The 9,817-nt window shown below is 48.8% G+C and overlaps 1 protein-coding gene across 2 annotated transcripts; it reads left to right on the forward strand.

Moving 5' to 3' along the window:
- Positions 1 to 4,685: 4,685 nt before the first annotated feature.
- On the forward strand, positions 4,686 to 9,695 carry DYNLT2B (dynein light chain Tctex-type 2B). 2 transcript variants are annotated; one of them, XM_084212043.1, is made up of 5 exons: positions 4,686 to 4,863; positions 5,240 to 5,373; positions 6,969 to 7,038; positions 8,645 to 8,708; positions 9,334 to 9,695. In XM_084212043.1, exons 1-5 carry the CDS (start codon positions 4,796 to 4,798, stop codon positions 9,379 to 9,381), a joined length of 384 nt encoding a protein of 127 aa, XP_084068169.1. In that variant the 5' UTR covers positions 4,686 to 4,795; the 3' UTR covers positions 9,382 to 9,695. The 2 variants fall into 2 exon arrangements, with proteins under 2 accessions (XP_084068169.1, XP_084068168.1); XM_084212042.1 differs by having other exon boundaries at positions 9,339 to 9,695.
- Positions 9,696 to 9,817: the final 122 nt, after the last annotated feature.

Consider the following 9,817-nt stretch of genomic DNA (forward strand, 5'->3'; position numbering starts at 1 on the left):
GCTGAGCCACTGTGTCCCCTGCCCAGGCAGGCGGGAGGTGCTGTGCCGTGTGCGCTGTGACGCTCTTGGCTCTCTCCGTGCTTCCTTCCCCACGGTGGCAGCTTGTTCTCTGTCGTACACAGCGAGGGCTGGGTGGAAATGAAACGTACCCATCTCTGCCCCAGAGGGAAACCCGGGCTGCCTCCCGCCCCCAGCTTCCTCCCCACAGAAGCAAGGATCAGCTGAGCCAGACCTGGCCCCTTCCCCTCCCTGCGAGCTCCTGGCATGTTCCCATGCAGGTACCCAGCTGCCAAGCAGTGGGGACAGCTTAATACAACAGCTGTTCTGAGCCTGCACCCTTTCTGGGGAAAGCTTCCAGAGATGGACGAGGCAGGCACCACAAGGGACTTGTCCTCAGCTCTGAGCCTGGCCCATAAGTAAAAGTTGTCTTGGGTTCCTAGGCATCCACAGGTGCTCCCACTGGGTGCCTAAGGCAGTGTGGTTGTGGCACATGTTGCACTGGGTAGAAAGCATCTGAGAAACCACAGGACACCTATTGGTAGGCTGCTCCCACCAGGATGGGATAGGCTGGGAGATAAGGAGGGGGAGGAGGACAAGTTTTGCCTCGTGAGGTGTGTTTCTTCTCAGATTTGAAGAGAACAAGGGCAGGTGCCCAGGGCCAGGGTGCTGTTATTGGGGCAGAAGACTTCTGTAATTTTTTGCCATCCACGCTCCCCTCTCACCACACTGACTAATACTGGCATAGGAAATAACCAGCGGTGAAAACACGCTCCTCCACTTCTCTAAAACACAGCCTTGGTTCCCCACAATTTTGAAAAGTTTCTGGGGAAAATTAGTAACTGAAAATTAATAAGAAGGATGTGATTCTAATGATTACATCATTATTTTTCCAAGCTTCCACAAGCAAGCTGTGGGGCTGGGGCTTTCTCACCTCTCGCTTTCAAATGTGTCCCTGGCAGGTGAGTGGGCTGGGGCAGCCACCCCTAATTTCATAGACTCATGAAATCATAGAATCATTAAAATTGGAAAAGACCTGTAAGACCATCAGGTTCAGCCATAAACACCATACCACAAGGATGGCCAAGGAGGGGGTTCTAAGCTGGGGCAGACAGGGCTCACCCTGGGAGGGTGGCTCAGTCCACCCTGTCTTGGTCCTCTTTTCCAGTCTCCTCCTGACATTGCAGCATCATTCCTTTCTCATGAGCTGCTGGCACTACTTGAGCTGCAGAGCCAGGCTGGCTGCTGTGACCCCTTGTCAGCTCTCTATGCCATCTGGCCAGAAGCCACCGTGCTGCCTGGATGGGTGGCAAAGGGAGTGCTCTCCATCATGTACAAGGGTGCACGTGGGTTTTCACTTGGATATCACCTCTCCCTTCATGATTTCCTGGATTCCCACTAAAAAAGTCCGACTAAACTAAACTAAACTGAAGTGAACTCCAGGAAAAAAGGAAACTGACAGCAAGGACGCTTTTCCCCCTTGAGGCTTTATTTCCCCAAATGGTGATACCAGGCACTTGAACCAGGTGTGGGGAGGCTTGTTTGGCACTTGCCACATGTTTTGGTTTCTAGAGGTGGAAGATGTGATGGGTATCACCACCAACATCACAACTCAGCAAGCCAGGGATAGGCAGGAAAAACTGGCTCATCCTCCCCACCCTGTGCAGCAGCAGCAGAGGGCTGATTAGAATCATAGCACAAACTGCTCAAACTTTCCAACACACACCTGCAATCGGTACAAACTGGTACCCAGGCGGGGAGGCTGCTGTGTCCATGAGAAACCAACAACGGCAAGATGCCTTTTTCTCTGAAACAAAAACCCATGGTGATGAAAAGAATAAAAGAAAAGATCAAGCTGCTAGGAAGCTGCTGTGGAGGAAAGTGAGGTGAGCAGCAGTGCCAGCCTCAGGTGTCAGCATTGCAAAGGAGCATGGCCCCAGCCCCACAGCAACCCTGGGGCTCCAGGCAGGCTTTGAACCCTGCCTGCACCCTACCAGACCAGCACAGCTCACCCTGGCTCCTCCACCAGGTTCTCAGCATGAAGGAAAACAGCCTGGCTCCAACCATGATGCAGCTCCCTGCTTGTGCTGGTAAATCTGCTCCAGCCCAGTGGATCTTGGAGTTTGCTGAAATGGTCATAAAAAGGTCCTTTGGTGCTTAAAAAAATATAAATTATTTCTGTGAATTGGAGCATGGCAAATTGCATAGGACAGTCCTTTTCTATTTGGCCACCAACAGATGAAAATGAAGTCTAAAAAGTAAGGACAAGCAGAAATAAGTGAGAAGACTGTTCTTTAAGAAACAGCAACTTCAACAAGCACATGTCACACCAGTTCATTGGAGCATAAATGTCATAGCTTTTTTCCAGCCAGAAGCTGATGAGCTCCATCAACACAGCTGAGACCCAGAGGAGGACCTGGTCTTCTGCAGCCACCACTGCTGGGGCACACAGCTGTCACCTGAGCACTCACCTCAAAGGGTAGAGAGTCAGCCCCAAAATGGTTTAAAAGCATCTGGGGTATTTAAGGAGCACTGAAAAATTGGAAGAAGAAAAAGAAAGCTGTGATCAAACATCTCAGATGAGCTGACTGACTGAAGCCCAGAGCTGCGTGACCTTGAAGTCCAGGGAAAGCATAGCTTCCCAGGTGAAAGAGGAAACACAAACTGCCACAAAAAGATGCTGAGGAAGAGAAGCCCACACTTTCCAAAGATCCTTCCCCCAACAGTTTAACTGAATTCACATCTGTGGGTCTGACCCAGGCGGGAGCCGAGTGGCTGGGGTGAGAGAAGGAAACGGTTAATAGTGTTTGCAAATAAACACAGAGTCTTGAGGTCTTTCAGATACTTCTCAGAAATTATGAAGGTCTCTGCAAACGATTTGCATGAGCTGCAACTTCTGACCCTGTGGGGACAGGCAGCGTCCTGTGGTTGTGAGTAAGCAGCGGTAAGCAGTGAGTAAGTACAGGGATGGAACAGACACAAAACTGTTCCTTTAACAAGCAGAAACCTGCAGGGCCTGGGCAGAGAAATGGTAACTGTGACGGGAAGGTGCCACACGCGTATGGCAAGGGACCAATGTCACCTCCAGCATGGCAGTGAGAGCTCTTGCTGGCGGACAGAGCTGACACCCAGCCCAGTGGTACTAAGGACTCTGACAGTCCATCTCTAGCAAGAGGCGCTGGTAAAGTCTGTGGAAATTAGGAGCTGCTCCTGCTCAGGGTCTCAGCAACCCAGCCATGCTCAGAGCAGGTCGGGGCAGGATCTGGCACCAGTTGGGATATGCCTGTGCATCCCAAGCAAAACTCTGGCAGTGGTACCCCTTTCCTCCTGGGGCAACCTCACACCTCCTGTACCCGAGGGGCACCTCCAGGCACACCTAGCCCTGTCACGGTTCATGGCCCCCTCCAGACTCTCATCTGTGGCAGCAGCACCACTCCACAGCAGCACTGGCTGTGCCTTCACACTGTTTCCATTCGGAGCTGGGTGAGGCACACAGGGACCTTTCTCAGCCGTGTCATCCGCTGCACGTGGGAAGCACAATCGATCGCAAAGATCGCTGCTTGGAGATAACCTGCAGAGGAAACAGAATGTCAGCTTCTCAGCAGACGCTGCAGCACATGCAGCCTTCCCTGTGACACACAGCAGCTGTGGGCAGGGAAAAGGGAACAAGGGGTAGGATTTGAGGGAGCAAGAATTTTAGGCCTTTATGGAGGATTTAAGAAGTTGCTGGAGGAAAGAAGCAAGGCTGGGGTCTCCTCCCTGATGTCTGGGATGTGTTGTACAGAGGCAGGAAGGGAGCCTCGAAGCCCTGGGCAAGGCTGAGTGCAGGGGCTGTGGCTGCTGGCTGGTTTGGGGCAGAAGGGGGGCACTGGGGAAGCACCCAGTGAGGCCAGGCTGTCTTACCCCACTCTCACCCCATCATACCTCCAGCCACACTCCAGGCAGCAACCTCTTCAAACCACTTACAGAATCACAAAATTAATCAGGTTGGGGAAGACCTCTGAGATCGTCACATCCAACCTATGACTCAACACCACCATGACAACTACAGTATGGCATTAAGTGCCACATCCAGTCTTTCCTTAAACACCTCCAGGGACAGTGACTCCACCACCTCCCTAGGCAGTCCATTCCAAGATTAATCACGCTTTCTATGATTAAGAAATTCCTCCTAATGTCCAACCTAAACCTCTCCGGGAACAGCTGTGCCCTCTCATCCTGTTGCTGGTTGTTAGGGAGAAGGGGCTGACCCCCGCCCGGCTGCACCCTCCTTTCAGGGAGTTGTAGAGAGGAATAAGGTCCCTCCCGAGCCTCCTTTTCTCCAGGCTAAACACCCCCAGCTCCCTCAGCTGCTCCTCACAGGACTTGTGCTCCAGACCCTTCCCCAGCTCCACCGCCCTTCTCTGGACTTGCTCCAGCACCTCAGCGTCTTCTACAAGCCATTGCAAAATGTTACAATTATTACAGTTATTAAAATAGCCTGCAATTATTTAACACTTATTTACCACCTACTTCATTGTACAAGTCTTATTGCAAAAAAAAAAAAAACAAAACAAAAAACAACAACAACAAAAAAACCTTTCTTTTCTTTCTCTTCTTTTTCTCTTTTTCTTTTTCTTTTTTTAATACCAAACGACACCGCAGGCTGCAGACGCGCAGCACAGAGCTCCGCACGGCGCAGCACGCAGCCGGGCCCCGGGGCGGTGCCCGGTGACGCGCGGGGCGGGCGGCGGGAGCGGCGGAAGCGGCGGCAGCCGCCGCGGTTGTCCCGGTAACCAACGCCGGGGCCTGCGGGGCCATGGGCGAGCTGGGCCCGGACGAAGCGGCCGAGAACACGTACAGCCTGCGGCCCGGCCTGCAGCAGCGGTGAGGGGCCAGCGCCATGAGGGCTTGGACTGGAGCGTGTGGGCTCCAGTGGGAATGCGGAGCTGCGGCGGGAATGCCGGGAGGGGTCCCTGGGCGTGAGGGGCTGGCGGGAGGCGGTGCGGGGTTAAGAACGGGGAGCGCCGAGGGCTTGGGGGGCACCGGGCTGGTGGGGCTGGTTTCACCCCTGTTGATAGGTGTTTGGCTTTTGGCAATATCTCCATTTTAGCGAGGCTTTTTTTTCCTATGGTTTGTCATCTGTCATTTTTCTCTAATACATGAAAACTACATTTTCCCAGGTGGCATTGCGTATGTTTCTACACATTGTGTGTGAACTTTCTGGGCTTTCTGTTGCACTTTTTTTTTGTTGCCATGATAGATTTAAGTCGTCCACAGTAAAAGAATGCATCCGTGCAATACTGAAGGAGAAGCTGGCCGATGTACAGTACATCCCAGAAGAAATGCCTGAGCTTACAAAGTCTTTATCAGACACAATAAAAGACAGACTGAAAGGTAAGGATGTCTGCTGGAGATGTAATTTCTTTTCTTGACTTGTCCTCTCCCTTTTGACAAGATGCCTCTCTCTTCCTTTATTCTTGAAACATATTCCTTCCCATTGACTGACTCGAGTCTGCTGGCATGAAGCAATCTGTCCTATATATGCACCTTCCTTGCCTGTGGAACTGGAGACCTAGTTCGAGCAGACAAGATTTGTTTTCATATAGCTTGGCAAGTGTATGATGCCAAATGTGGAGGGTCTGCAGGGGGAAAGAAGCTGCATTGGAGAGAAGAAAGAAGTGATGTTTCATTGTTTTTTGATTCCGTAAACAGAACCATTCCTGCTCTTTTTCTGCTGTGAGTTAGATCAGAGCTGGAATAGCAGTGGAGATCAGAACAAGGCTCAGGGGGCAGAGGGAAGGGGGAGAGAGGAACGGTCAGCCAAGGAGGGATGTGACTACAGCCTTACAGCTCTGGAAAATGTTGTGCTGCTGCACAGGATGCCCTCCAGCATTTTTGAATTCAAGAAGAAAAGTGCAGAAACCACCAGGTGTTTCCTGAGTTTTGTGCTGGAATAAGTATATGGATGTGTGTGCTGGCATGGACATTTTTTTTCCTGTTCTTCCTGGGGACACGCTGGTGCTCCACCTGCTGGGCTGGCCTGACGTGTTGGCACAGCCGCGCGGTCACCCTCGGCAGGAGCCGTGGATTTGTGCTTCTCCCAGAATTACACATCTCCTTTAAAGCCAGCAGCAGCAGCTGTAGTCCCTGCACGTGTTCACACTGAGTTCCTCTGCACGGGGCTTGGCTTCAGTAATGTGTAACCACAGTGGCAGCAGCCTGAAGCTAGGCTGGCCCGGGGTGGCCACTCTTATCAGCTGGCATCTCTGATAAGCATTGACGTGTTGGATGTTAGCAGAGCCAGCGTGCTGTGCTCGGTCCTCCAGTGGAAACAGGGTGCTGGAGTCGTCCCGGGACACTGCTTTGTTGGAGACAGGCATTGGGATCTATATTTGATTTCAAACATGCCTGTTCTGATTTGGCTTCTGGAATATTGCCATGGCCTGATTAGATCTGTGCCCCAGAGGTACTTTTTACTGTTGTGAAACAATAGCACATCTCTGAAGGCACAAAAATAACACAGCTATTATGTGGCCTTTAATACCACTCAGAAGCAAAGGAAACACCTGTGTGGCAGAAGAATCTCACAATACCTTTGCATCAAAACAGTTTTAAAATCAGACAGTTTTTTTTCAAATTGCATTTTGTCCGCCAGCAGCCTCATTTATGTTCTTTCCATGTGGCCAGATCATGAAAGTTGTCAAAGCAGAATGCTGACACACAGTGTGGCTGCTCAGGGGTGTCTTGTGCCTTAGATGCATCTTCTGATGGATGCCAACTACCCTGTTCACCCTTTGACTCCAGCAAAACCGTGGTACTCCATACTAAGGAAAATGAAGCTTTGCAAGGCAGTCTGTCCACTTGGCTACTTGCGTGGGCTTGTACAGCCACTTGCTTTATAGCCAGAAATCTTTAGCTTTCAGGGTCGTGTCTTGGGCTCATAGTTTTAAAAAGTTATTGCTCTCACTATTATTTTTTTCTCTCTCCAGAGGAGGGATTTGACAGGTACAAGATGGTGGTGCAGGTTGTCATTGGAGAGCAGAGAGGAGAAGGAGTGAAGTAAGTTTTGCATCTTCTAATTGTATTTCTAGCATGTTTTCTGGGTTTGGGTGTGGTTTTTTCCTTTGGAAGCTGCTTCCACCTTCCCTTTCTACAGAGATCTGTCTGCAGATGATGAAGTGTAAATCACTTTCTTTTCTCTTTAGTGGCAACTTGAGTGCTTAGGTTGTGACTGGTTGAATTAGCCAGTGATAATTGGTTCTATGGTGGTTCTTGGCAAGGTGAAGGAGTGTGGTAGAAGCCTTTTGTGTTGTATTCATGATGAATTAGGGTACACCCCCCTATCCATTCCTAAGGCCCTGCTGGAGCACAAAAGCCCTGGTAAAGCACTTCTGTCTAAAGCCAGAAAGCTTCCGTAAGCACATCATTTACATTTTTCCGAAGTTTCAATTTCTATAATCCCACTGCAATTCTGCCATGGGAACCAAGCCTAGATTCCCATGTGGGTGCTGAGCACTTGCAGTCAGCTCCAGATGCCTGCAGTCAGATGAAAGAATTCCTCTTGGCTGCAGTAGTGGGCTGTAGCTTTCCATTACTCGTGGGTAGGGAGAATACAAAAGGGAACAGCTTACAAGGTTTATGTGCTTTATCTGCTGGGCTTATCTTTATTATTGTGCCTGGTATTCCAGCAGAAGATAAGTGCAGCAGAGCTGTAATCAGATCTGCTGCCTTCCTGTTCTGGAGGTCAGAGAGAGATGCCTGTACCTGCTGCTCAGGCTTTTGTCAGGAATGTCTGTCTGCAGGCAGGCTGCTCCACAAGCACCGTGCCAGGGTGAACAGTTCTGTGTTCAGGTGGTCTGATCAGAAATGTGAAGTCCAGCCACACAGGCTGACAGAGCAGTTGGGGAAATTTTCCAGTTTGCAACAGACAGGAGGCGAGATTGAAACACAGTCACTGACATCCTTAATGCAAAATACACCTTAGTACAGTCATTCATACATTATGGGACTGTGCCCCAAAAGGAATCCTGTCAGCTGAGGCTCACTGGGGCAGGCAGGGAGTGGGAGCCTTGCAGCAGGGAAAAGGAAATGTCAGTGCCTTTAGACAAGGCAGCAGCAAGGTCTCTCATGCACTATCCTGTTATGGTCTGGTTGTTTGTGCTCAGGATAGGGCTTGGGTGTAGAAGTCCATCGGGATAGTCAGAGAGCAGAGGGTATAGATACGGAAAGACTTGAAGAGGTCGTGGTCTTGTAGCATGGCATCTGCCAAGGAATACGATAGCTCCCTATAAATAAATGGGGAGTATGTACCATGAGGGTGCAGGAGGTGAAGGACAAGAACAAATAAGCTAAATTAGTCACTGATATGCATAGGCCAGAAGTCAAAGATTCTTAAGCACCATGGCAATGAGGTTTCAAGCCCTGCTGCGCAGTGAAGGTGGCAGGGTTGAGAGCTGATGAGTTTGAAAGAGGAGCACATACAGAGGGGATTACAGCATGTGGTAGAATTCAGCAGTAGAAAACTGGGCTTGGGATTCAGGAGCACACTTCCCAATTCCTTACCTTTAAAGCAAATTCAGTTTGGTTTTCAAGGGAAGTATCTGTGATCACTTAGGTCATTACACATGAACTCTGGGTAATGTTCCTGTCTGGCTCCTTTGTCTAGCATGGCTGCACGATGTTTCTGGGATGCTGACACTGACAGCTGTGCTCACGACGTGTTCATGAACGTAAGTATGGACTGGATTCTCAGGGGAAGTGCAAGGCTACTTGCTTTTGTATGAGAGGCAGAGTGACCTTAAATATGGAGCAGAAAAGAAACAACTACTAGAAGGAAGGAATCGAGATTATTGAAACAGCCTGATTTACATCCTTGTTCACAAAGCATATTTAGCTATAACAGCCAACATAGTAAAAGTTCTCCCCTGAGTAGGTGACACAGTACAGTACAAAAGTCATTGTAGTCACACCATTTTACTGGTGGGGAGAGAAAGCACAAGAGACAAAGTCTTCTCTTACATACTTTGCTGAACTGCAGCAACGTGGAACATGGCTGAAATCCAGGACTGAGACAAAGTCAAGGTTTTACATAATGATTATTTTATTTTAAACTGACAGCTAGATACCTGTGGGTGTGAGGATGGAGGAAATTGAGGCACTTCTGGCATTCAGATGCACTGACCTGGGTTACACCACAAGTGAGGTGAATAAGAAACTTAAATAAAAGACAGAAAATTGCTATATATTACCATACAGTTATGATCTGGTCTAAATGTTCTCTGATGTTTGCCTGTTCCACTATACTAGTAAAAAGCTGGCCTTGACTAACACAGAGCCTTTCTCTGTTTTCCCCAGGACAGCCTGTTTTGTGTGGTGGCTGCATTTGGCTGCTTCTACTATTGAAGGTGACAAACATTGCACAGAAGGATGGACTTTGGGGAGAATGCTTTGGAGTATTTTTTATTTAAGTGCACAAAAGCATCATATTCTTCCTTTAGTACATAACACAATTAACTGCTCTACGAAGCACGTCCTACACCTGTTCTACACACTACAACATTCCCTCTTCCTTGTGGATATTTATATAGCTTTAAGCACGATATTATTATGTCCTTTATTTAAATGGCTCTTTGTTTTTTATGTAGTGTTGGTTTTGTCCTAAAAGTGTTTTGCCAATAGCCATTGCTTCTAAGGCAAACTCAACTTCTGTCTGGAAAGGGTTCTGTTACTTTTATTTTTATTTCTATGAAATTCATGAAATATTTATAAGAAAAACCATAATAAATCTATGTATTTAATATTTATTCTCTTGTGGCATTTTCTTCCACTCTACAAGATG

This window comes from Fringilla coelebs (genome assembly GCF_963513975.1).
Source record: "Fringilla coelebs genome assembly, chromosome: 10".
In the NCBI taxonomy this organism is placed as follows: Eukaryota; Metazoa; Chordata; class Aves; order Passeriformes; family Fringillidae; genus Fringilla; species Fringilla coelebs.

What these genes read in the sequence shown, in the direction of transcription:
- DYNLT2B (XM_084212042.1), top strand. Translation starts at nt 4,796, where the DNA reads ATGGGCGAGCTGGGCCCGGACGAAGCGGCCGAGAACACGTACAGCCTG. An exon ending in CGGCCCGGCCTGCAGCAGCG is followed by an intron (nt 4,864 to 5,239) that starts GTGAGGGGCCAG and finishes TTGCCATGATAG; the next exon opens with ATTTAAGTCGTCCACAGTAA. An exon ending in CTCACGACGTGTTCATGAAC is followed by an intron (nt 8,709 to 9,338) that starts GTAAGTATGGAC and finishes TCCCCAGGACAG; the next exon opens with CCTGTTTTGTGTGGTGGCTG.